Here is a 27,507-nt window from a genome sequence, read left to right as displayed (position 1 = left end):
ATAACTATATGAGCTAGAATAATTGGTGTAAGAGCTTTACCAAGCACTTTTTAACAATTATGAAAGATAAATTACGGCGATTACAAATGCCTGTGATTGTATGAACTTTTCACGTTACATAATCACAACCATTTATATGTTCATGTGTGTGATTGTCATAAACATACCACCTCAAAGAATGATGAAAGAGCCTCTTGGATAAGTAAATGACCAATATCAAGCCCATGTAAATATATCAAGTTTTATTTGTACTAACAGGTATTATGCAATATAAATAATTTTGAAAATACAGCCTCATCATCTAAAGTCCTAAAAGTCACAGAATATCTCGGCACTGAGTGAACATTGCAAATCATCATGAAGCGTTCTGATTAACACATGTCCATCTAAGCCCCAACCTTTTCTTATTACAAACGTCTATCGTTTTACGATCTATATAATTTTGACTTCAATTCATTAGACCTTTTTTAAACCTTTTTTTTTTAACAGACGACAATCAATCAAGGTGGATAACTATCATATAATATTCAATAAATAAAGTAGTAATAACATAAGATTGGTACTGCTTTAACATGGATGGCTTTCTTTCCTTGTGCACAGCTAAAATAACTTGGGAAAAAACTGCAGAAGCCATTTCTAAGACAGATATCCAGTGATCCAGCAAAACACAAAAAGTAAAACACAGCAAAAAGGAACTAAAGAAGAGTGTTTTTCGAAACAGACAATCCAAGACTGACCCACAATCCTCCTCATTGAAGAGTAGTCATTTTCATGGAGTCAAACTGCACATTACCATCTAAAGGGACATTTTCTGTTCTCAGACCTCAAAAGTGGCCTTCTGTTCCAAGTCCACAACACCATTGGTTGTGTAGATCCAGCTATATGCATGAAGCACTGCAAATCTGTAAGTTACATAGTGCTTTCCTTTTCCATGCATTTGTTTGGGATTAATTTTCCGTTCCGTCTGGATCACATAGCCCAGGACGTAGACTTACCTCAACAGAAGACAACTTTCTGAGGTCTGAGAAACACCATGTTTGAAATGTTCCACATGGTCAGTGCTCCCTAGCAACGGAAGCCAGTCTTCCAATGTTGGGATATCCACTTGAGTGGATATACAGGCTTAACGCGACAGAACATACATAGTCAGCAGCATTGACATAGTGGTAAACCAATGGGTGGGTAAACTATAAAGTCCAGTGGGCGATCAAGAGAAGACTAACGAAATACAAGAAGACGTGTTACATTGTTATATCTGTATTATTTGCATTTTACTGTAGGCCTATAGGGAAGGTAGGATATGGGGAGATATTGAAATGTCTTATTTTTGTACGTTCTTAATTTGTCTAATAAGATTAGTACAGATTTTCTCAGGGGACCCCACAGGGTGCCCCGACCCCAAGTTTGGGAACCACTGTACTAACCTCTCGCTCTTTGCTTGCTTCCCCTCTCTGTGTCTCCTCTGCCGCCTCCTGCATGCTTTGCAGCCTGCCGCAGCCTCGCCACCGTCTGTCTGACTAGTCCCACAGATAGAACAATGAGCCAGATATTTCACCTGATGTATAAATGTGAAGCATCCGGTTGGCATTTCCACCCACTTCCAAATATGGTGATGAGAGGAAGCATTGTTGCCGGCAGAGGAAGAAGATAGAGCGAGATGGATTTTGGCCGACATTCCGCAAAAATAAATAATTGATTAAACATTTGATCTCCATACAGTTTTCTGTTTCCAAAACTAGAATCTGTAACGGTGGACTGTGTTTTGTAGATTTTACCCTTTCCCAAAGTTGTGTTATTTAGTAGGAGGGTAAGGGTAAATGTAGTTATTGCACACGCGCACTTCAGAGTAGGCGTTCCCTAAAGGACATATGCAAATAAATGCTAGAACGCTCCAGTAGGATCAAACTAACTTGTGCTTGGCTCTGCCCACCTCCTTACTTATTCTGCCCACTATGATTCATTTGCTCCCATTGGAAACGACAGGATCTGGTCTATCTTGGGTTAGTTATAAACATTTCAGTACTCTCTGTAAAGCAAATTTATGATGAGAACTTAGTAGCCTATATTTTGCCCCTGCTCTGGTCAAGCACCATTTAACATTAGCTTCTTTCTTCATCCAGCTAGCTAGCTGGCTAACACTAGCCAGAGCCCTTTAATAATTTAAAATGTTATAGCACTACTAGAAGTCTCTGCCACCTGACTGACATATCTATACGCAACTATTTGCCAGTTGTACACTCATTCTCCAAGAGTCAGGTTTTTTGTTTGTTTGAGGGATGTCTGTAGACACGGCTGGAGTCGCGTACATTTAGGAGAAAAATAATACAATTATGTACGGCATCTCGCAAACCCACTAGTCTGTCAGCGGCGTCTCTAGTTGCCTACTTTTATAGCCACTTGCCGTTGGTGGGGTAGTTTGATTCACTGGCCCTCGGTCTGTGCTGCGATTCGCGAGAGGGCAGAGTTTAGCTGTTCGCTAAAAGAAGGAAGGCGCGAGTAGAACTCATCAAGAAAATTTGCGTTCTGAGCTTTGATCTTCGCTGGGAACGCAATAATAAGTGGGTTAACTGTCATTTCACAAATTAAAAAAGGTGAGTAAATAATACGTTTATAATGGATTATATATATATTTCTTTGCATATCCCAACTCCTCAAGTCACTCGCAGGAAGTTGGGTCACGACCAGGGTTGTACAGCGCCCCTGGAGCAATTAGGGTTAAGTGCTTTGCTCAAGGGCACACCCGACACATGGTTGGCTCCAGTATTCGTATTCCTTTCGGTTACTGGCCCAACGCTCCAACCTCGAGGCTACTTGCCAGCATTTTGTGTGTTTACCCTCCACTACATCCCTGGTCAGCAGAGTCTAGCATCGTTGTTGTTCATGTAAACATGGCTGGAGATGGACGGTAAGCCACAAACAGCCGCCTCATTATTGTTGCTTAAAGATGGGAGAAACTCCTCAGTGAGGGAAACCATACCACTGTCCACCCCATGGCCATTGTTATTGATTTTGTTTGTTGGACGAAGCAGAGGTGGGGAGCGTCGTGCATCAAGGTATAATTTTTTCCCGTTTTAAGAATAATTCATATATGCTGCTGTTCTATGATGTCCGAGAGAAAAAATGTGTTTGTTGTTTGCAGTAATTTGTTTCTTGTTGTAATATCACAAATGGACATGGCAGTTTTACTATTAAAGATTCCAGCTTTCAAGGTGGATGGTAAATTTGCTTGTGTGAGCTGGCTGACCAATCCAAACAGTTTCCAAATAACACACAAAAAAAAGTGTCAAAAGCTCAAATAAACAGATGACTAAAACACTAACACACACATTCACAGTAAACACACATACCAATCCGATTACTTCAAAATGTTCTATCAATTCTCTGGAGGGATATAATATGAAAGTTTCAGTCTTTGCTTGTCTTTTTGCATTGAAGGTTACATAAAACACCCTGGGGGATCCTGGTTTTCTGCCCTTTAACAACTGATTTAGAATCAGTTATCACTAACCCAGCCTGAACTCAATCACCATGAGCTAAACAACTACACCATCTCTGGGTCAGTATACTGTCACCACATAAACATCTAAGCCCCGTGTGTGATGTAGCAGATGGTTAAGTGCATCGCTACTGCATTCCTGAGAAGTTCTGCCACTCTGGATGCAGAAATGCCTTGTCCTTTCTGTGTCCGAGGTATTGACGGTGCTTCTTGAGTATGTTGAGTTACAGTGTAGAGGGTTGTGAGTTCACACCCCAGTTGGGGAAGAATTTCCACTCTGTCACGTCCACATGTAATGGTAGCTTTATCAGTCCGGGAGGGTTAGTTAGTTGTAGACAAAGAGTGTCCCTTGAGACAATTGGGCCCCTCAAGTGAAGAGTCACTGTTCTCCTGTAGTCATGGCTTGGTTCCTGTGAGGGACTGCAGGCTTCTCATCTTGCAGCAGTGCATTTTGGGAAGTCGAGTTTTCAGGGCATGTGGCATGCAGAGTTTTCATGTCCCCTTCCTAAGAGAGGTTGTGGAAGTAGAGGAACGGCCGCTCACCTGTAGAGGACAGAGACAAGGGGCAAAGCGGAGTCAGATCACAGATCATACCAAGACATGTTTGTGTTGCTGAGTGTCAGTTGTCTTTCTATGAGTGTATTTGTGTGTGTGCAAGTATACTTCTGTGTCTGAATGTGTGTTTCGGATTATGTAAAAAAAAAAGCAGTTTGTGTGAGTGTGTTTGAGTTAATCTTTCGGTGTGTGTCAGTGTGTCCTCACGTCTCATACATTACAAAGGCAACAGAAGAGGAAGAAAATAAGAAGAGAACAACAGACAGGTAGGTAGAGAGAGTCCAGGAGGGCCTGCGTGTGGTCATGATTGGCAGGATTTTGACATGCCATATGGAGACGCACGATTGTTTACCCCAAGGGGGGATGTCAAGGCTTTTTTATTTTTTTCTGTTCCTGTCAGCTCCTCGTACCAAACAGAGAAAGAGGGAGACAGCAGTCTGACACAGACGCTCAAGTATCACTGCCTCGCCTTTAGTGTTTCAAACACTGATTTCTCTTTTGGATTCTCAGAGCTGGGAGCAGAAAAGAGTGGTGAGGGATTTTTTTAAAGGTCTAAATACCATTAGTATTTTGTTATTGACGGGATAGGGGGAATGCAGAGGGAGATATAACATCGAAGGGCACACAGTAAGGAGACTGATTCTATTTCTAGCTAAACAAAACCCAGACATGGAAAGTAGCATACTTGTTTGGAGGCCTCCGTGGAGGAATGGACTTCATTTCCAAAATGTCCATTGTACTGCAGTATCGCTGTAGAAACAAGAGAGACAGAGCAACACTTCAGAATCCCAAGACCTTCACAATGAAAAGTTAGAAGAAAAAAACTGAACCTAATAATATCACAGTAAGTTAAGGTATCAGTTGTATTTTTAGGGCAATATTCCGTTTAGATTTCAGGGTAATATTGCCTTGGAGTGACAAGCGGGAAAAAGCGATGGCTTTTCTGCTTGTTCTTGGTTTTCAATTGATTTGTGGGCTATATATATATCTATATATATATATACACACATACACACACACATATATACACTAAATCAAACTGTCCACTTAGGAAGCAACACTGATTGACAATAAATGTCACATGCTGTTGTGCAAATGGAATAGACAACAGGTGGAAATTATAGGCAATTAGCAAGACACCCCCAATAAAGGAGTGGTTCTGCAGGTGAGGACCACAGACCACTTCTCAGTTCCTATGCTTCCTGGCTGATGTTTTGGTCACTTTTGAATGCTGGCGGTGCTTTCACTCTAGTGGTAGCATGAGACGGAGTCTATAACCCACACAAGTGGCTCAGGTAGTGCAGCTCATCCAGGATGGCACATCAATGCGAGCAGTGGCAAGAAGGTTTGCTGTGTCTGTCAGCGTAGTGTCCAGAGCATGGAGGCGCTACCAGGAGACAGGCCAGTACATCAGGAGACGAGGTGGAGGCCGTAGGAGGGCAACAACCCAGCAGCAGGACCGCTACCTCTGCCTGTGTGCAAGGAGGAGCAGGAGCACTGCCAGAGCACTGCAAAATGACCTCCAGCATGTGTCTTACTTATTTTCCACCATAATTTGCAAATAAATTCATTAAAAATCCTACAATGTGATTTTCTGGATTTTTTTTCTCATTTTGTCTGTCATAGTTGAAGTGTACCTATGATGAAAATTACAGGCCTCTCTCATCTTTTTAAGTGGGAGAACGTGCACCTCAAACCAATTGAGACGGTTTGGGATGAGTTGGACCTCAGAGTGAAGGAAAAGCAGCCAACAAGTGCTCAGCATATGTGGGAACTCATTCAAGACTGTTGGAAAATAATTCTAGGTCGGGTGAGAGAATGCTAAGAGTGTGCAAAGCTGTCATAAAAGGCAAAGGGTGGCTACTTTAAAGAATCTAAAATATAAAATATATTTTGATTTGCTAAACACTTTATGTTACTACATGATTCCATATGTGTTATTTCATAGTTTTGATGTCTACGCTATTACTCTACAATGTAGAAAAGTTTTTTTATTTTTATTAAAAAAATAAAACCCTTGAATGAGTAGGTGGGTCCAAACTTTTGACTGGTACTCTGTGTGTGTGTGTGTGTGTGTGTGTGTGTGTGTGGGTATGTGTTTTTGTGCGTGCAAATCTGCTCTTGCACCAATCCATTCAGCCTCTGCTTGCAGCAATCCAATTCTGGGTTGTTACCATCAAAAGTCTGAACACAAGAATGCATAGGAAACAATGCCGAACACCGTTGGACCAGATGGATTATCTAACGAACATACTCCGTTTGGTACCAGTTAAAAAAATATCATTAACACCACACTCTTTCCTCTATTGTTCGAGCTAGATAGTTTGCTTTGTTCATGGAGTATAGGCTAGCTAGCTATCTACCATTGCAGCTGACCCGCTAAAGTATGCTAGCGTTAGCTAGCCAGCTAGCTCTAATTGCAGTGTTGGAACCTGTTCCATTGATAAATTGTTTATCTCACGCAATTTTAACTTATCCAATCTTTTTACTGGGGCTGTGCAGCAGGCACGTATTATGCAGAAACAGTAGCTAGCTAGTTAGCCCATTGGGTTTTTCTTTCAGATTTTTTATTGAACAGAATAAAGTCAGAGTGATAGCGTGTAAAGAATAGGAGAGTGACAAAGGGCTGTGGGTTAGATTTGAACTCATGCAGACACAGGTATACATGTGTGCTGGAGGCAGTGACGCTAACCGCCAGAACACCTAAGCCACAGAGTATTGGGCTCATTAGTACTTCCGATGTGCCATTAAGATGGGGGAGGGGTGGGCTTCATTCAGAGCAGTGGATGACAACTTTCGTACCAAATCTGACAGCCCTGACACAGCCCCTGGCTGCCTGGGAAGTAACGCATATATTACCGCAAATTAAACTGCCTGGCCTCTGATGTGCCTTTGGCCAGCGCTCCCGTGTCACATGTCAGATGTCCTCCTCTTGCTCTTTTTCTCTCTCTATGTCTGCATATCCCTCTCACTAGGTCACTCTTTCGCTCCTTGTTGTTTCTCCCTCTCTTTCCCTGTACTTGCTCACTGCTCTTTCTCCTGCTGTCACCCCAATTGTGTCAGGTCTCTGATGTTCTGGGAGTGGAATTTACTGTGTGTGTGTGTGTGTGTGTGTGTGTGTGTGTCTGTAGCCTCGATGCCACCTCTTTCATTCTTCCTTTCTCTCGCTCAGACACACACACCCTTATCCTTGTCACACAGTACTGGGTGCCCACTGCCCATCTGTGTCACTGTGATCCATGCACGCACATACTGGTACACCAGCGGAGGTTACTGAGGGGAAGACGGCTCATAATAATGGCTGGAATGGAGTGAATGTAATGCTATTAAACACATTATTGTGTTCGATACCATTCCAATCACTCCATTCCAGCCAAAATACTCTGTTCCAGCCATTATTATGAGCCGTCCTCCCTGTCCACTATGACACACACACCCACACCCACACACACACACACACACACAGGTCGACAGCAGACAGAGAGACCTATTCCTTGACTGGTACTATCACCGGCAGAAACATGCAATGTCCTTCTGTCGGCCTTGGTAAACATGTTTCCCCCAAGCTATTAGCATTCAAGCCAAAACACTCGTAGAAAAACAGAAAAGGCGGCGGACAAATGAAATGAAAAACTCATACTACAAAAGGTCACGTTATTACATGTGACTCAAAGGGCTAAAGAGGATGATGATGGGATCTACGACGACAAGCTGCAGGTTAGAGCTGCTACTCTCAAAGTGACCTGAGTGTACAGTACATGGTCAGTTTTGTGAATGCATATTTCTCTTCCTCTACATGCTGAATTATGTAGGGCTGTGGTGAACAATATAAAAAATACAAAATCAATGCCATTGTCATTAATGGCATTGGGGCCGCAGGTAGCCTAGTGGTTAGAGCGTATGGCCAGTAACGGAAAGGTTGCTAGATCAAATCCCTAAGCTGACAAGGTAAAACATCTGTCATTCTCACCCCTGAACAAGGCAGTTAACCCACTGTGCTGTCATTGTAACTAAGAATTTGTTCTTAACTGACTTGCCTTGTTAAATAAAAGGTAGAAAAAAAGGACTACATTACCCAACACTCAATCCCCCCTTTTACCTTGTTGGTCAAGCCTGGGATCTACAAAGCCCCAGTGCTGGTAGAGAGCTGCCAGGTCGTGGGGGTTGTAGTTCTTCAACAGACCCAGGATGTCCATGTCCATCGGGGTGTCTCTGCTTTCCCCAGCAGTCAACTCCCTCTTCCCATGGCCGAAGACGGTGGTGGGTGCCAGGTACCCACTGCTGCCCTGCGCCCCAAACATGTTTGTAACTGACCAAAGGTCTTGACCTTTCAGGGCTGCAGGGGGATCCTGTGGATGGCTGTGTGGGTGTGGACGGGGCTGGGGGTGTAAATGAGTTCTGTCTGGGGTAAGATGGGATGTGTGGTCGGCCCTGCCATGGTTCCTGGCGAGAATAAAGCCGAGGCCCTCTTGCGGAAGCAGGCTTCCCCCGGCAGCAGCCCGATGATGGCTTCCAGATTTGGGTCTGCTTGTCGACTGCTGGGAGAATACTCGGATGCTGGTTGAGGCGGCGGTGGTGGTGGCGGCAGGAACTTTAGGGTGGGCTTCTGTTTTAGATCGGGCGCTCTTATTTGCCACCTCCCCCGTATGGTTTGGGAGGTTTGACAACTTCTTCTTTTGAGGTAGGAGCGACTTCCCACCACCAGTGGGTGACCTTGTGGAGGTACGTGACCCTGACACCATTGCCTGGCTGGTGTTGGACTGGACAGTAGTAGTTGTGGTGCTTGTGTGGGTCTTTGGCCTCTTGGTGCCTCCACCTGAAGGTTGCGTGGCAGTGAAACCTGGGGCTTTGGTGCGCTGGGACCGGGGCACTGGGAGCGCTGGGCAGTCTTTTCCTTCCAGGAAAGGCGGGGGCCCCGTGCGTCGTCCAGCAGCCTTGGAGCCCTTGAAACAGGAGACGCAGGGGGCCCACTTGGGGGCCAGGGAGCTGCCACTATCCACCCTGTGGGCCACACGCTGGTGGATCCACAGCACCTCCAGGTAATGGGTGGTGTGGGTGCAGAACGGACACTGGTGTCTGACTAGCTTACCCTCGGACAGCGCTGCCACAGGGTTCGCACCACTATCCTCCTGCTGGCTCTCGGGCAGGGCAGACAGGTTGAGGAGGCTGGCGTTGATGATAGATTCCTGAGAGGATTGCCCTTTGACCTTTAGGCTCCTCGAATTTTCAGACTGTCCGCTCGATGCCGCCCTCTCCTGGCCAGGAGGATTCCAGTAGGGCTGGCTAAGCAGTGTGCTCTTCAACCGGAGATATTCCATGTAACCTGAGACTTTGGGAGTGCCGTGGCTCGGGTCTTCTATAACTGCTTCCAGTATGTGATGACGTCCATCCCTGATGTGCTTGTGCAGCTTGTGCATGTGGAACGTGAGGCAAGAAGGGTCGCTGGTGTGGAAGTCACAGTGCTCGCAGAAGTATGGCTTGGTATCTGTGGATAGCAGAGTACAGGTAGACTAAGCTCACATTGAAAAACAGACATTTTAAGAAAATGAGCTTCAGCAAGGTGTGAAGATTTAATAAGCTTTCACAAACATGTGGATGAGAGAGAAGGACATTGTAATGCTACTTTTCATCAGTCCTTTTTAGTGATTTAGCCTAACAACTCAACTATTTTCAATACATGCTAAATTCAACCGTGTTCACGTCCAACTTAACTTTTACTGTTGAATGAAGCCTTCATGAACCCTTAAGTATATTCCAGAAAACATTCAAACAAATGTCAAGCTATATGAATGGTACAGAAAGGTTTATGCCTCACAGTACCAGATGTAAGGGCCTTTCATATTCCTTTATGTAGGATGGGGGGTGGAATGGGCAATCCATGCCACACGATGGCGCCATAAAGCCATATAATTTGCAGTGGCACCCTAAAGGCAACTGTTGAACAACCATTTGACCTGTATGAGTACTGCTCCATGACAACTGCTTCGAACTGGAAAACTGAACTAAGACATCCACGTCCATACTACTTCAAAATGTGAGAAAAGTGCTACAGAATAATAAATATATCCATCACTTTTTGCAGCATATTTACCATGTAACCATGTTTTATTTGTTTTATTTCACCTTTATTTAACCAGGTAGGCCAGTTGAGAACAGGGCCAAGATAAAGCATAGCAGTGTGACAAAAACAAAACAGAGTTACACATGGGATAAACATAAACAAACGTACAGTCAATAACACAATAGAAAAGGTCTATGTACAGTGTGTGCAAATGTAGTAAGATTAGGGAGGTAAGGCAATAAATAGGCCATAGAGGCGAAATAATTATAATTTAGCATTAACACTGGAGTGATAGATGTGCAGATGATGGTGTGCAAGTAGAGATACTGGGGTGCAAAAGAGCAAAAACAAAATAACAATATGGGGATGAGGTAGTTGGGTGTGCTATTTACAGACGGGCTGTGTACAGGTACAGTGATCGGTAAACTGCCCTGATGCTTAAAGTTGGAGAAGGAGATATAAGTCTCCAGCTTCAGTGATTTTTGCAATTTGTTCCAGCCATTGGCAGCAGAGAACTGGAAGGCGGCCAAAGTAGGTGTTGGCTTTGGGGATGACCAGCGAAATATGGTAATGTGGTAATGTCTGAATTTTTGGGGGGATTTTTTCATTATTATTGCTGTGAGAGTAAGGAAAATTGTCCTGTTTTTTAAATATTTTTTATACCCTTTTTGTGATATCCAAGTGGTAGTTACAGTACTGTCCCATCGCCGCAACTCCCTTACAGACTCGGGAGAGGCGAAGGTCGAGAGTCATGGGTCCTCTGAAACATGACACCGCCAAGCCGCACTGATTCTTGACCCGGAAGCCAGATGCACCAATGTGTCGGAGGAAACACCTTTCAGCTGGCGACCGAAGTTAGCGTGCTTGTGCCCAGCCCGCCACAAGGAGTCACTAAAGCGCGATGGGACAAGGACATCCCGGCCAGCCAAACCCTCCCCTAACCCAGACAACGCTGGGCCAATTGTGCGGCTGGCTGCGACACAACCTGTGATCGAACCCCTTGTCTGTAGTGACGCCTGTAGCACTGAGATGCAGTGACTTAGACTGCTGCGCCAAGACAAATGCTCCTTTTGAAGATTACTTTTTTCAGAAATGTTCCCTTTTCAATCAGGATTTGAAGTGTGAATACAACCAAGATGCCCTTTGTCATGTAATTTCACGAAAATCGAATTCTTGTTGCTAATCTAGGTGATAGTGTGGTTTTGTCTTACCTTCATAGGTTGGGTCCCTGATATTATTCCTCTTTATGGACGAGGCAGACAGAGAATGTTCTTGTCTTGGTGTGCTGGGCTGACTGGAAGAGTTTGATTTGGTGGCTTGCTTGCTGGCTTGATGACCATCTTTCACCTTTTTCTGCAATATTCCAAACGTCTCTGGGCTGAGCCCATTCAACAAGGTGCGGCTATTTCTACTGTCACCATGCTGGTGGGAGATCCCACCGCAACCACCATTAACGACAACATCCTGGGAACCTTTCTTCTTCCTGCTTTGGGAGGAGTCCAGCTGCCTCTTCCGCTTCTCCTGTTTCAGCGGCACATACTCGCCTTTCTCCTGGTCAAACACCACGTCGGCATCCGCCAACCTCTCCTCCCAGCCTATACTTTTATCTGTCACCTCAACCACATGCCCTCTGGTGACCAACTGCCAGGCCTGGTAACTGCATACCGGGTCCAGCTCGGGGATCCGTCTTCCAAGATTCCCCTCTATAGCTGCCTCTCCAGCCCCGGCTGCCCTGAGGTTAAGGCATTCCAGGAAGCGACTCTTGGCGGCGGGTGATGACGAGCCATTTTCGGGGTCTTGCTGCAGTGGCTTGTTGGGGGTATGGCTCTGCTTGTGGACCCTCTCATGCAGCCGGAGGGTCTTGCGGTCGTAAAAGAAGTTGCCGCAGCCGGCACACAGCTCGTAGAGACAGTCATCATTCACCAGGGACGCCGGCTCCCGGGGGACCCCGTTGAGGGTGGTCGGGGACTCGCCGCTGTCACCACCCCCAGCCCGCAGCTGGCTTTTGGCCCGATGAATCCGCATGTGGCTCTGGAGGAACCAGGCCTGGCGGAAGCGCCGGCCGCAGATGCGGCAGCCATGGTCTAGGGAGCCGCGGTGCTTCTTCATGTGGGCCTTGAGGAGCAGGGCCTGGGAAAAGACTTGGCTGCAAGACCCGCAGGGGAAGGAGCCAGCACTGGCCTCCTTGACCCTTTCGTCCATCCAGTTGGTCCCTCCCGGAAATGAGTTGCCCTCAGCCGTGGTTTGTGATTTGTCCTCCTTGCCGTCATCCTGGATCACTGCGTCGTCGTCTTTCTTCTTGGAGCTTTTCTTTTTTGTCTTGCCATTGACTTTGTGCTTCTTGGCCGAGGTGCCTTTGGCAAGGTTGTTGTCGGGACTAAGCAGTTGCTGGGGGTCTCTCTGTGTTTGTCCTTGCTCCCCATCCACTTCCCCCTCCCTTTTCTTGCCATCCTCTTCTTTCTTGCCCAGGCTTCGGCTGAACAGGCCCAGCTTGTGGCTGCGGATGTGGACTTTCAGGCTGCCCTTCTGGGCCGCCCGGTGTTCGCAGTAAGGACACTTGTACGGCTTCTCTCCAGTGTGCCTGCGCATGTGCTGGGACAGCGAGCTAAGGAGAGGGAAGCTCCGTCCGCAGAGACCACAGGTGTGGCCAGAGGCCATCGCATTGTCGCCCTCCTGGTCACTCTTGACAGCGTCGGCCATGCTTTGGTCCGCCCGCTCCTGCTTCGACACCACCTCCATGGGCTGTGGCAGCTCAAGTGTCTGTTGATCCCCGATGAAGAAAACTGACTCGTGCGTTCCAAAGTCATAAGGTTCTCATAGTGATGAGGGATAGGTCTGTAGATGTTGGATTTTCTTTAGCAATCATTAAGACTGGAGGGATTATCATTAAAAACACCTAAAAAACAAGAAAAAACAATTAGGCCATATTATAAATCTAATAATAGGTTTTATTATAACCACGCAACCAATACAATAACTGACATCTGTTAGGCTATATTTACAACCCAGAGACAGACGGAGGCAGACAGGGACAGAGCGAACACAGTTCTCGGACGGAGCTTCTACAGCTGCACCATCGAGAACATCCTGACTGGTTGCATCACTGCCTGGTATGGCAACTGCTCGGCCTCCGACTGCAAGGCACGACAGAGGGTAGTGCGTATGGCCCAGTACATCACTTGGGCCAAGCTTCCTGCCATCCAGGACCTCTATACCAGGCGGTGTCAAAGGAAGGCCCTAAAAATTGTCAGTCATGGACTGTTCTCTCTGCTACCACACGGCAAGTGGTACCAGAGCATCTAAGTCCAAAAGGCATCTTAACAGCTTCTTCCCCCAAGCCATAAGACTTCTGAACAGCTAATCAAATGGCTACCCAGACTATTTGCATTGCCCCCCCCCCCCCCCCCCCCCTTTTACGCTGATGCTACTCTCTGTTCATTATCTATGCATAGTCACTTTAACTCTACCTACATGTACATATTGCCTCAATTACTAACCGGTTCCCCTGCACATTGACTCTGTACCGGTACCCCCTGTATATAGCCTCGCGACTGTTATCTTACTACTGCTCTTTAATTATTTGTTACTTTCATTTCTTATTTTCTTTTACATATCTATTATTTACTTAACACATATTCTTCTTAAAAATCGCATTGTTGGTTAAGGGCTTGTAAGTATGCATTTCACTGTAAGGTTGTACCTGTCGTATTCGGCGCATGTGACAAATACAATTGAATTTGATTTGATTTGACAGTCACCAGGAGGTCAAACAGAGGGGAAATGCTATCGTGCTGCAGTCATCAAAAACAAAACAACGCTATGACCATACAAAGAGCACCAACAACTTTGTCTAGAGGACTAGCCTCTATACAATGACGGTTGCAAATAAGTCAAAAATACACATCCCATTCCCTGGTACATTTAAAATGATTTCATCCACAGCTTAAGTTTGCATACATTTTGAAAAGAGCTTCTCGCATTGGGCCCAAGTGTAAAGAGTTTACATAGGACTACCATTACCAACAAATCATCATGTCCACATACGGTCGGTTTTTTGAATGTGTATGTTTCACTGTCACAACGTAAGAGAGTGTTACGTCTGTCCGTATTTAAGTTTTATAAATGTAACGGCGTGTGTTAGAGAGGAGAGGGAGAGAATTTGCATTACACTCACTTTTGAATGGCTATTGTCCACAACAACAGGATGATTGATGGTTGTCCTTAAAGGAAGCGTACACTGAAAGTGTGTATGTGTGTGCGTGTGAGTGTCCTCTGTTCCCCATGCCTTAATTGCATGTGTGTACTGAAGCATGAAGAGGTGCATTCAGTCCTGACCAGTCAGGATGAGGCCTCAGGGCCAGTCCACTCCAAACCGCATCAATACGCCATTATCAACCAACTACATTTCTTTATCTCACAGACAAACAAACAGGCTGAGACAGTCACACACGCGCAGACAGACACACACTCGCAATACTAACAGTGAACGTCAAGGTCACATTGAGTGGTTATTAATATGAAGGGAAATGTAATGTCATAAAGGGAACAGTAGTTAACCTCACTCATACAAGAGACACTGAGAAAAGCACAGATAAAATAATTATAGAAATGGGGCAGGTGGCATCAGCATCGTTAAGAGAAGAATAATACATATTTTCATAGTCAACTCCTCCTGCACTATAGATACCCTAAAGTAAAAGAAAATGTGAGCTGTTCCTATATCAAACAAACAATGTGTTTATTATTTACGTCTCAGACAAAGATGTATCTTTGTGAAGGGGCATCTGTTCCAAGTTGTGTTTTTTACATTTTTGTGGATGATACACACACATCCTTCACGGGCCAACTAATTGGCGGCAGGGGGATGGTTTCCCAGACCACAGCAGAAGATGGTGCCTTCCTTCTCAAAAACTATAACGGTGCGCAAAGTGCCCAGGCTCTCTTAGAGCCAACGCAGTACAGGCAGCCGCGGGAAAGGAACACCATTGTGTCAGCTGCACCAGAACTGTCACATTTCGTCACGTCTCGCCCTCCAACCATTACCAGGGGGTCCTACAGTGGCCATTGTTGGGCAATGGGGCCTGCAAAAGATGTCTAGGGGTGAGAGAGCAGTGGCGGGGGGGGGGGGGGGTGACAAAAGAGACCTATCTGTCCCGTTTCAGGCCACTCTGAGCCGTGCGTGTGTGCGCGCGCGTCCCAGCATGTCTGTGTGTGCGTTCTGCTATGGGCTTTTCACTGCGTGTGCTCTTCCAGCGAAACAGCCAAGACACTGGCATGGGCTCCAGAATGGGAGTTGAGTTAGACGAGTGTGGTGGCAGGTGTTAAGAGGGCAGACGCTGAGGGATTAGCGTACAGACCGAGTGGCACAGTGGCTCTGTATGGGGGGGGGAGACAGGGAAGGGGGTGGTTAGTGGAAATTAAGGGGTTAAGGTGACGGCAGGGCCGGGTGATGATGGGTTAACACAATGGGGGATGGTGGGATGATGTCAGAGCGAAAGGAGGCAACAGATGGTAGTGGAGGGCCATCAGGCCTGTGTGTGTGTGTGTCTTACAAGCAGACTAAATGAGTCATCCCCGGTAAAGTTTTTGAGGGTATGAAGTGTTTCCAACTAGGTCATTGTTAGGTTTGGGGTCTTAAAATGGCATACAGCAACCTATCCTAATAGGCAGCAACACCATCTTTTATAAAAACTCTCACAAAATGTTTGACAGACATAAACAATTCCATGGTCAGACTTAACAATTTCCAAGGAACATTTTGAAAAAACACATTTACTTGAAGAACAATGCAGATGCAAAGTTTGGTAACAGAATGACTGTTTGTGCCGGCATTCTGTTACCAAACTTTTGAATCTATACTGTTCAAGTAAATGTGATTTTGTAAAATTTTCTGGAAATTCTTCCAAGTTGCCCTTGTGCATAGAGTTGTACAGTTTGTTGAACTTTGCAATCATTGGTTTTTGTTTGACATAGATTTTAAAGTAAAAAATCTCAGTCTCAACATAATTCTGTTGTCCGTGGACAACAAACTTTCCTGAATTGAAAACACACACAAAAACAAACCAAAAAGAGTATTTCTATGAGAGGGTTTAAACACATGCTGTGTCATTTAGTGGAGTGAGAAGATGTCTGACAGTGTGCTGTGTGTTCCGATCTCTCTAACCTCTGGCTGTTCCTTTATTATGTCTCTGTTCGTATAAATCTCTGTGTTCTTCAAAAGTCCATTCTAAACAGAAATGGGCCTAATAGAGAAGACCATGATCTTGAATGATCATCGATTTGTGCAATAGACAACATAGCAATAGAAACAAAGAGCAAAAAGAGGAGATTTGAAGAAAAAAAAAAGGTCTGCAATATTTACAATTCAAAACAAAATGTAAGAGTGTGTCTTTAAAGATGTACTAGCTCTACGTTGAACCTTATAAAGAGGGTAAGCTCTATTGAAGATGAGAGGGGCAGTGTTCTCTCAGATGATCTACATAAAGGAAGACAATACATAATATAGACCAGGGGTTTCCATCCCTGTTCCCGGAGAGCTACCATCGGTAGCTCTACCTGTCGGTTTTCACTCCAACCCTAATCTAGCGCACCTGATTTGTAATAATTAGCTGATTGATCAACTGAATCAGGTTAGTTACAACTGGGGTTGTAGCGAAAGCCTACAAGAGGATAGCTCTCCAGGAACAGGGTTGGAGAGCCCTGATATAGGCTTTTAGCCTAGCTAGATAACACATTCAATAAAAACAGAGATGTGACATTGACTTCAAGATAGTGGAAGGGTGGTGCTTCGGACAAACACACACACACAAACAAAAAACAGGACACGTCGATGGATGATCCACACAGTCGCAGATAGCCAAACATATTGCTATGAGCTGACTTTTTCTGTACAGTCCCTTTCTCCCGCTCTCTTTTCTTTGGCAGATGAATAGCCATGTCCAGTCAGCTGTCCTCACATTTATTCAGCCTGACGTCCAAACCAGCTCAGCATAAACTCCCCATGGCCAGGGCTCTGGTGCTGAGCTAAGAGCCTGTGTGTGTGTGTGTGTGTGTGTGTGAGAGAGAGAGAGTGTGTGGTGCGTGAGAGACAGTATGTGAATACATGCATGTGTGCGGCTATGCGTGCACGCACCAGTGAACCTTTGTCTGAGTATGTGAGTGTGTTGTCTGTGTGTGATGATTAAGTCACCCACATATGCTCTCTCAACCAACTGCAAGCTGTGCCAACATAGCCACTAGTGCTAGCATGTGACAGTCCTTATGCTAATGTTATGCTATACAGTGTGCTTCTGTCAGTGATCCAAATTTGTGTCTTGCCCAATCCCAAATCAACCTCTAGACCCTACTCCCTCCTAGATCTGTAAGGATTGGAGTACACAATTCCTGTGAGTTTATCAAAGGGCAAGGTGCAGCTATTATGATATTGCTTACAACTATCCAATTAATTCAGATGCATAAAGACTATGGGTCAATTAGGGATTGGGTGAAATTATCCCAGTGATTCACTTTGATTATTTGTAGGTGGAAGATTTTTTTTTTTTAAATACATAAGACAGCATACAAAACAAGAGACCAAGACAACATAAAACACAACGAGAACCATAGTAAATTGAGCAACTGAGATAGGCAGGGAGATGCCTCCACTTTGATCACAAAGGGATGCTCTTTGGTCCCAAAGTGTCCCTATTTTGGCCACAGAGGGTCCGCTCCAACGTCCAGCTAAAAAGAGACAGACAGAGGTGTGAGAGGCGACGGGGATGACAGCCGTCTGTCGTGGTGAGGTCACAGTGTAGAGGCCCTTTAAACGAGGCATTGTTTACCAGGCCGCGCGGCAGCTCCAGCGTCCGCCACATTGACTAACACCCTCTACACTGTCTGCCTAATCCACGTCCTGGAGGCCCACTGTGTTATAGACGTGTCAGAAGCACTGTGTTATAGACGTGTCAGAAGCACTGTGTTATAGACGTGTCAGAAGCACTGTGTTATAGACGTGTCAGAAGCACTGTGTTATAGACGTGTCAGAAGCACTGTGTTATAGACGTGTCAGAAGCACTGTGTTATAGACGTGTCAGAAGCACTGTGTTATAGACGTGTCAGAAGCACTGTGTTATAGACGTGTTAGAAGCACTGTGTTATAGACGTGTGAGAAGCACTGTGTTATAGACGTGTGAGAAGCACTGTGTTATAGACGTGTCAGAAACACTGTGTTATAGACGTGTCAGAAACACTGTGTTATAGACGTGTGAGAAGCACTGTGTTATAGACGTGTCAGAAACACAGCCAATTGAGTAGACGTGTCAAATATTGTGTGGAAACAAGAAACTGCATGTCTGGGTAAGAAACACCGTTTATAGATGTGGTCCACACAATGTGTGTGATAGACATCTATAAACAGTATCTCTATAAGCTAAACAGAAATTAGGAAGTATGTCTTGTCGCCATTGCGACTATAACCTAATTCTACAGTGAAACACCGCTTTCCCAAATCAACAAAAAGATCTAGTCTATATCCCTCAGAAAAGCAAAAAGGTTCAAGTAATTGTTAAAATAAGAGTAAGATATATGATGAAGTCTCATGTTCCTTCTTTGTTTTAACATTATGGCATAAGAGGTGCAAAATGTGCACTAGTACAAACACACAGCATGTCTGGCCCTTAAAGCAACCAGCAGCTGGTGTGGTTATGCTGCTGCTGCGTGTGTGTGTGTGTGTGTGTGTGTGTTCAACTCTCCACCCGGTTACACAACAAATACACAGGGATTACTCTTGATAGCATGTGATGAGCTGCTCAATGAGCTGCCTTTTAACATTCCAGGCCTGCTACACCACTGAAATGTGCTGGAGGTAAACCAGGGAGGGATCTTGAGCATGGAGTTTGAGGGAATGAAGAAACTGCACGCAAATGCACACAGACACACACCCATATAGCTCCCCTAGGTGAGTTTAAAGCCCGATTTTGAGCAATTCCAGAATGTTGTGTATATGAGGCAGTGTTTCCTGTATTTTCCTGGTGGGTCTGACAGTGCAGCACAGACCTCTCCCTCTCCATCTCTACAGCCTCGATTGGTCGGTGTGGGAGACACTGGAGTATAATCTGGTGGCATTAACTTGCTCTCTAAAAAAAGCACTCTCGACAGGGATTAGATTATCATGGTAAGGTCAGCTCAGACTCCCTCTCTCTCCATCCAACCCTCTGTCTGTTTCTCTGTCAAACATAGTGACTATAATCATTTGAAACGCTACAAGGGTCGAATACCGAAATGAGAATATCTAAAGTAATATGGCCCAACACATATGATCCATCTCATCCAATTCATCAGATTTCATCAGATTTCGCAGACAGCACATCTTTCACATTTAATTAGTGGCAGCCTGGCAGGTTAATGTTTTGTAGAATACTATACAGAGATTACAATGAGCGTAAATTTGCTAATTGTATACTTATAACAGTATAAGTGGCAATTTCTTTATTGATCAAATTGTAGGTGAAATTGGTGGAAATTGACGCTGAAATGGTGCTAAACATAGTGATGATCCTAGTATCGTATGGCCTAGCAATAAGCACAACATTTTCAGATGCATCTCTGTCATGGTAAGAGTAAAGAGTAAGGAAAGCTTACATAATTATGAAATGAAAGGCACTGCAGTCTAAAGCCGGTAAAACATATAGCCTAAGGCTGTATAGGCTACATCTAAGCTATCACTCTTATGTAGCAGGAAGTAACTACCCACAAAGACAACAGATTAACAACCAATTTTGTTTAGCATTGGATTGAGGAATATGATAAAATTCCATATCTGAAACATTTTTACAGACAAAATCCCCATTAAAAAATATAATATATATATATATATATATATATATATATATATATATATATATATATATATATATATATATATATATATATATTAGTTGGTCAATAGTTAGGCTGAATTACTTGTTAAAAACAGTATTATTAAATCATTTGCAGTCTTGCAGTCACTAAATAAAACCAATAGTTTGTAGAAAAAATAAGGAATTGGATCACTGCTAGGGTACACAATAGCAGGTATTTTTGTAAATAGAAGGTGCTCTTTGGCCATTGAGTGCAAAGTACATCGGTGTACTCCCTGACGAAGGCCATGCTGCCGAAACGTGCCAGTCTTTAATCCTTGTTCCCTTCAACATGCCATACAAATAAACGCAATTTAATTAGAGAGTGCCTTGATCCTCCTTGCATTTTTAAAGGTGCAATACGCAGAACACCCTCCACCATTTCCTGGTTGCCAAAATTATAATAGTTAGCCTAATTTCAGTTAATGTGACAAAACAAGCAATGTAGAGAATCATTGTACCATCAAAACCGCTGTGAAATACATGTTCAATAACCAAAAACATTGTATTTTCAGCTAGTGTATAAAACCGAAAGTAAAAGATGCAAAACTTAAGAACAGGAAACCTAAAAATAAGGCACATAGAATAGATCTACATCTTCTTAGACTTGCTTTCAATGAGAAAGAAATGTGCGTTACAGATATGTCTGTGAATTTGGTTGGGTCTCCCAAAAACGTTTCATATTGGAGCTTAAAATGTACAAGTTTGAGCATTTACACATCATTTGTGGGGGACCATTCTAATGAAGTGGTATCCAAATCGGTCCTCATTTCATGTGTGCATTTAATTACAGCTGGCTGCATCGGGATCAGGTTCCCTGAGGTGGTGCAGCATCTTTTCCAACACCGCCTCATTGGAAGACTATAGTATAGGTAACCGGACACCCATCCAATCTTGTCTTCTTCTCCCTGTCTCAGAGGGCTGAACAGAAGGGATCTGGGACTGCCTCGCCTCCTCATCTCCCATCTGGACAAATTACCAGTGTTTTCCCTACAGATGTGAGATCTTAATTTGAGCCAGTTTGCTACAGCAGGAAAATAATCCTGCAGCAATAAGACATTTGAATTATGTGGATTAGAATTCATGGACATTTTTGTAGGGGTTGAAAATCAAGTCTGAAATTTCAAAGTGGAAGTTACAAACTTCAAAAGCCTCTGTAAACCTCAGATACACTACACGTTTTACATGTCCTGACATGCAGGAAAGTTTTCCTGCAACAGGATGATCAAATTACGATTTTACATCTATGTATTGAAATACAGACAAGGCAGCCCCATAATCAATATGTTTCCCTCCCCTACCTCAGAGAATGTGGCTTCAAGTCTTCTCATTGAAATGTTTTATTTTGGCTGTAATGGATGGTGATTCTGAAAATAAGAATCTAAGGGCATTGTCTTACGTCAGATAACTCAACGATTCCGCCTGCAGTGATATGTCTCGTATCTCACAAAGAGTAATGGGATAGATCAAAAGGAGTTTGGCTGCAATATGCTATATAAGATCTGAAACTGTTACCTACAGTAGGTAACATTGTCTGCTGATCCCCATTTCTCCCTCAAAACAGTTGATCTAAGCTAAAACAATGAATATGTAAATAATGTTGATGTTTTTTGGGGAGAAAGTCTCCCAGTTTTACATGTAGCTAAGGATTATTGTACTTCAATGGGAAGTATTTCAGAATTTTGACTATGGGCATGAAAGCTATCATAAATGTGTCCAACATTAGCTTGCTAGCTGAGCAAGTCACTGAAACAATGTTGCTAACCAACTAACTACCAATTTAGTGCTCCATACACAATATTGAATCTTTCAAAAAAAGCTAGCTAGCAATATACTGTAGTGGTACTAATGCTTACACTGAGTTTTCATGAAGCTGCTGTGCTCAGCTAACTCAACGATACAACGTAACGTTAGCGATTGCTGAGAAACGGACTGATTTCTGATAACTGTCCCTGTTAATTTTGGGCCTGCATGTCTACAACTTCATGGTAATTTAAAAAGGTTAAGCAAGGTTTTTATGTAGAGCTAGCTAGCTAGGTAAATATGTCTGTAAGCTAGCTACAATAGTTAGCTAAGCCACTGATCAAGTCACTGCACTGGCGACTGACGTCCTTGTACATAACTTTTGCAGGAGATAGCTCCGCTTTGTTTTTATTTAATTGCAAACTATTAAATCACTGTCACAGCGTTTGCAATTATATAGCTAGTTATTCTGGTTATTTCATGGAGAGTCATGCGAGAGTGCGGTGATATCTCAAATTAGGAACAATTTTTTTCATTTTTGAATGGCGGATGCTCGGGAATACAAAAATGTTAGTATGAGTTCCATGGCCTACAAGACAGGTCGGTTGAGGGACGAGCGTCGCGTAGAAGTAACGCCACCTGTCGTAAGACAATTAATCAAAGGGGTCAATACTACAGCAATAGTGGGAGGAGAGAGGAGAACCATGGGAGTATGAGTTTTCCCAGCTGATCAATCTTGGTTAGTTTGTATCTACCCACAGTCAGACAGACCAAGAGAACATTACCACTCAAACGGGAAACACTATAGATCGGAGCTGCCTTAATGAGTAAACTCACGGTCTTACTGCTTTATCGACTTCCCTTGGTATTTTATCGATCAATTAATGTCATCATTGAATGGTTGGAAAGTCTGCATAACTGTAATGCATCTATTTGAACGTCAACCATAAGGAAGCATGATCAGACACAGAAAATAATGAAGCACTGACACAGAATAGGCAGGAACTCAGATATGAAAAAGAAAGGTTGCTCAGCAACTCCAGAGGACATCGGTTTTTATTCAAGTCTAGTGTTATAGCAGACCGTGAATCAATGGGGTGATGGAGTTTGTCTGTGTAAACGCAATGTCAGTTTTCAACCCAAACAACATAACCAACTCAACTGAATGGTTTGTAATCACATTTGCAATGGACGAATAATACATTAAATGCTATATTAAGTCAGAGATATGAATATTAACTTCATCGTATGAAGTGTAGCTACAATAACGGCCTTCGTGACAACGGGCTTTTTTCAATCTGTATTGCGGAAGCGCAGCATTACAGTGTGATTGAAATTTAAAGGCAATGTTCCAGAGTTTAGCGGAGGCTCAATCAGAAATTACCTTTCATTTCGATCGCGCAATCTGTAACGCTTCAGCAATACAGATTGTAGAGACTTTTGGGGGACCGATTTTTTTTGTCAAAATCAATGAGGGTCAGAAAAGGGGCAGTTATGTTGGAACTATATTGTTCCATTATAATTTCTACATGCTTTCTATCTAGTTGTAGACGTTTGAGTGTGGCCTGGAGTGGGTTTTTTTAACCCAAAATAATAATCTACCACAAAAACAAACAAAAAACACAGGCTGTAGTTTTCCCACCCCTGGTATTAGCAGTAGCACAAGGCAATTTGCAGATTTAAAAAGTAACAATGCAACCACTTGCATGAAACCATATGAATAATAAGTTGCTTATAACTACATGACACCTCCCAATATAGTTATCTTAACTGACTAGGCCTAATTTGCAGAATAGCAAGTAGAAGAACAAATGTTGGCACCTATATCCATTCACTAATCAGGCAACATGTTCCCCATCTGTATAGAGTGGGAGACCTTAGTGATTTTTTAAATTAAAGATGCCTAATATTGGCCCTTAAGTGCCACTGTGTACTGTATATACATTTTGTTCAAATCCATATGGTTATTTGATTAACCTGATTGAAAGCACTGTACCAGGACTTCATTTGAAGCATGGTAATGCTCAAATTATCCCAAAATTAGAAAGCCAAAAACAGGAACAGTAAGCATCCTGAATGCTGCCAAGACAGTCACATGAACAGCCTCTATGGTTAGATAGTCGATCCTCCTGTGTCACTCTATTTAGTACCAACATCCAAAGAGAAGATGCACCTTCAGCATAATCTCTCTGATGCACATACACACTAACGGATGCACAAGCACACACAAACAAAAAAACAAAAACCATGCCAGAACAAAGTCCCCTGCCCACATTGCTCTCAGTTGTGGCATTGCCAACTGACCAGAGCCAAGGTCTTCACCAGACACCAGCATGTGTGTTCTAAACACAGCTGCCGCAAGTGAGCTCTCTCCACACACACACACACACACACACGGCTCTCTATCTCTCTTACCTACAGTACATGTTGACTGCCCACTGTCATTAGCATGTAAAAATAACACACTTCTACTTACACACACCAAAACCCATCTTATTTTCTCTACAGCCTTTACACACATTATTGCACAAAGAACTTTAAGCAAAAGCACACTCACGGTTTGTGTTTGAAACATGTCAACGATGTTATGCTAAACTGTCATTCTTGACTATGAATGGTGTTTTTCAGTTTGTGGTCCACAGTGGCACAGCAGAGAATTTGCATACTACTAATGATGCCACTACTGTACCCTGTGCCTGATACAGGAGGTAGGTTATTCAGAAAACTGACCTTACAGTAAAGTGCAGTAAATTTCTACAATGCTGTAGATTGGATCCTACTTCTATTCAGCATAATAACAATGACTTAGATGGGGGTTAACCATTACCATTAGGCTATTGATTATATGAGGTAATCTTTTTTTTTTAAGCAGGTTGTCCTGTACCATACATTGACCCGCAGCACTAAGCGGCATGAATACCCCCATTATGGTAATAATACACGACTGCAATGATTTCAAGATCCTACCTATCCACATGATTTCAAAACAACTCTTTCGAGATAAACCCTATCGCTGAACAATCTCAACCTCCCTCTGCCATGTCTCCCCCCCAACCACCCCACCCCAGCCGCCACGTCTCTCCCACTTAATCTGTATGATTAAATAATTTTTCCTTGCCCCTAATTTTTTGGGGGGACGGCAATACTCTGCCTGCCTGATAGTTGCTGAGCATACTCCCGATTGATCGCCATGCTGAGAAGATTACCCTAATAGCACCGGATTACCTCCCCACATGTTGGCCACACGCGGGGGGATGGTGTGTGTGTGTATGGGGGGGGGGGGGGTTATTTAAATAATTATCTACCCATCCATCTATCTCTAGCTCCTATGTATCCATCTGCCTGTATACCTACAATATCTGTCTGTCTGCATCTGTCTGTACAAAAAAATATCTGTCTGTCTTTATGTCTGTCAAATCAAATGAAATGTTATTGGTCACGTACACATATTTTGCCGATATTGCAGGTGCAGCGAAATACTTGTTTCTAGCTCCAACAGTGCAGCAATACCTAACAATTCACACAAATCACAAAAATGTAAATACACACAAACATACATACATGATGGTGTATATAGACATTATGGACAATATATGAATAGAAAAGGTGTGTACAGCAGTAGTTATATAGGATTAGCTTTGACTAGAATACAGGATATACAGATGAAGGGGGTAAAACAGTATGTAAACATTACTAAAGTGACCAGTGTTCAATGACTATGTACATAGTGCAGGAGTCTCTAAGGTTCAGGGTAGAGTACGGGGTGGTAGTCAGCTAGTAACAGTGACTATGTTCAGGGCAGGGTACTGGGCGGAGGCCGGCTTGTGGTGACTGTTTAACAGTCTGATGGCCTGGAGATAGACAGACAAGACAGACAGTCTTTCAACCATCCAGATCCATCTACTGGCATCTTTCTCCATCTATATACACACACATCATTACTTTTACAGGCCTCTAATCAACAGATTACTATATGTCACATCCTATTTTGCCAAGCTTTATGTCCACTGTGTCAGGCCTACACTGTTATGCTTTCTTTCAAAGTGCAGGACTATCCAGGAGGCAAGTCACCCAAGCCATTGTTACTTGGGTGACCAAAGGTTTTGTAAATTCTCCCTAGTCACAAGACTTAGATTTGAAAGTGTTGTGTTAGTGTCTCTGGACATGGCTGACCATTCTACAGCATGCTGTGTGGATACCTACCTGTAATACAGAAATACAACTCAACATGGCAACGGTCTAACTGTCTTTAGACAAACTGTCCATATTTTCGTTATAGGTCTCCAACGTACTGTGGTGAGAAGGTTAAACAGCAGCAACAGTTGAAGAAGGACAAAGACGTTCAAATATTAAAGTTGCCTGTGTGGGTTTTTAGGCAGTCCAGATGGAGTAGACTGAGAAGCCATTGAGCGAGTGGAGAGAAAAGGAATTCTAGTAATCTGTTGCTGATCTTGTACAATAGGCGCCTTGTTTCTTGTTAGGGCCCCTCACAAACACAAGTTTGTGTATGTGCACTGACAATGATAGCACCAATAGTCTGCCTTATGAATGTAAAGAGGCAGAAATATATGGTGAAAAGGATAAGCAATTGTGTGACAGCAGAGTAGGCCTAGCCTGTTTTCGTTATCTTGTGGAGTCAAGTCAAACATGACACGCTGTCTCTAATCAAGTCAAGTTGTCTTCAATAGACATTATAGATCTAGATATTATAGAACCTTCCGAGCTGCCTGTTGAACATCAAGTTCGCACTGTGAATTAATTAACCATTGAAGTACGGTTTATCCCCTCCTCTTCAGAACAATGCACTTGTGCTCAACCTTTTTGGGGACACCATGAAAAACGATAATTAAAACAGTGGAAAATATTTGCATATGGACTTTCGTTGCATAACCTAATATCAATTGAGTCTGTTTCCATCTTTAAAGTTAACAAAGTCCCTTACCTGACTATAATCAAGGGCTAAACGAATTTGTTCTGTCCTCCAGTAGCCTAACACACTATAATAAAAAATTTAAAAAACGCGATGACAGTAGCCTACATCCGTTAAAAAGTTGTCCAATTATTTTAGCGGAGATAATCCTCCAATTATATGTTTATAGCCTCCTGCTCCCAGATGAATTCCTGGCGTGATTTCTTACTGCGCTCAATATGCCCGAAGTGCAAAATTTTAGTCGGGTCGTTTAATCATGGTCTCCATGTCCCGTTTGACTCGCTACCCTTGAAATAGAATCGGCTTAGTACTCGACAGACTTAACAGTTACAAGCAATAGGCTTCAAGACAAAAACGCATCAAAACAAAAAAGTAGGAGCTAAGCTCCGCCCTAAGCTTCCACCAGACCGTAGTTTCTGTAACAAGGTATAAAAACATTTTATGACAAAATTAGGCAAGATTTGATCTAATTTCTTCAATGGAATGCGCTGTTGAAATAATCCCTCCACACTGCCTCTACACGGACATCCACCGCCAATAAATAAACAAATAATTATGTAAAATAACCCGCGAACCCATCACCGTTTATAAAAACGCTTGTAAATGTAGGTAATGTCAGCCTATAATCGTTATCTTCTTACCTGTACGTTGTTGATGTTATTAAAAACCTAAGGGCAGAGTAGATGACTGTGCATCGATGGCATACTTCAAAGTGAAGATGTCTGCGTGACGCCACCTCCACAGTGGCTGATAGTTACGTTATCTCTGTTTTGGATGTGTAATAAAGTAGGCTAGCTACCCTGACTCACGTAGCCTAATAACAGCTCTCAGCAATCCTATGTGGGCT

At 43.4% G+C, this 27,507-nt stretch overlaps 1 protein-coding gene across 2 annotated transcripts; it reads right to left on the bottom strand.

Moving 5' to 3' along the window:
- Window positions 1-227: 227 nt before the first annotated feature.
- LOC110496329 (zinc finger protein 516) lies at window positions 228-27,507 on the bottom strand. 2 transcript variants are annotated; one of them, XM_021572153.3, is made up of 5 exons: window positions 27,302-27,507; window positions 11,324-13,008; window positions 8,151-9,536; window positions 4,737-4,801; window positions 228-4,039 (listed from the first exon to the last, which is right to left on the bottom strand). In XM_021572153.3, the coding sequence occupies exons 2-5, from the start codon at window positions 12,849-12,851 to the stop codon at window positions 3,989-3,991; spliced, it is 3,030 nt and encodes a 1,009-aa protein (XP_021427828.2). In that variant the 5' UTR covers window positions 12,852-13,008; window positions 27,302-27,507; the 3' UTR covers window positions 228-3,988. The 2 variants fall into 2 exon arrangements, with proteins under 2 accessions (XP_021427828.2, XP_021427829.2); XM_021572154.3 differs by lacking the exon at window positions 27,302-27,507 and adding an exon at window positions 26,673-27,083.

The sequence above is a fragment of the Oncorhynchus mykiss genome, chromosome 18, assembly GCF_057628025.1.
Source record: "Oncorhynchus mykiss isolate SJ-2025 chromosome 18, ASM5762802v1, whole genome shotgun sequence".
Lineage (NCBI taxonomy): Eukaryota > Metazoa > Chordata > Actinopteri > Salmoniformes > Salmonidae > Oncorhynchus > Oncorhynchus mykiss.
This window is presented reverse-complemented; position numbering and strand designations above follow the sequence as displayed.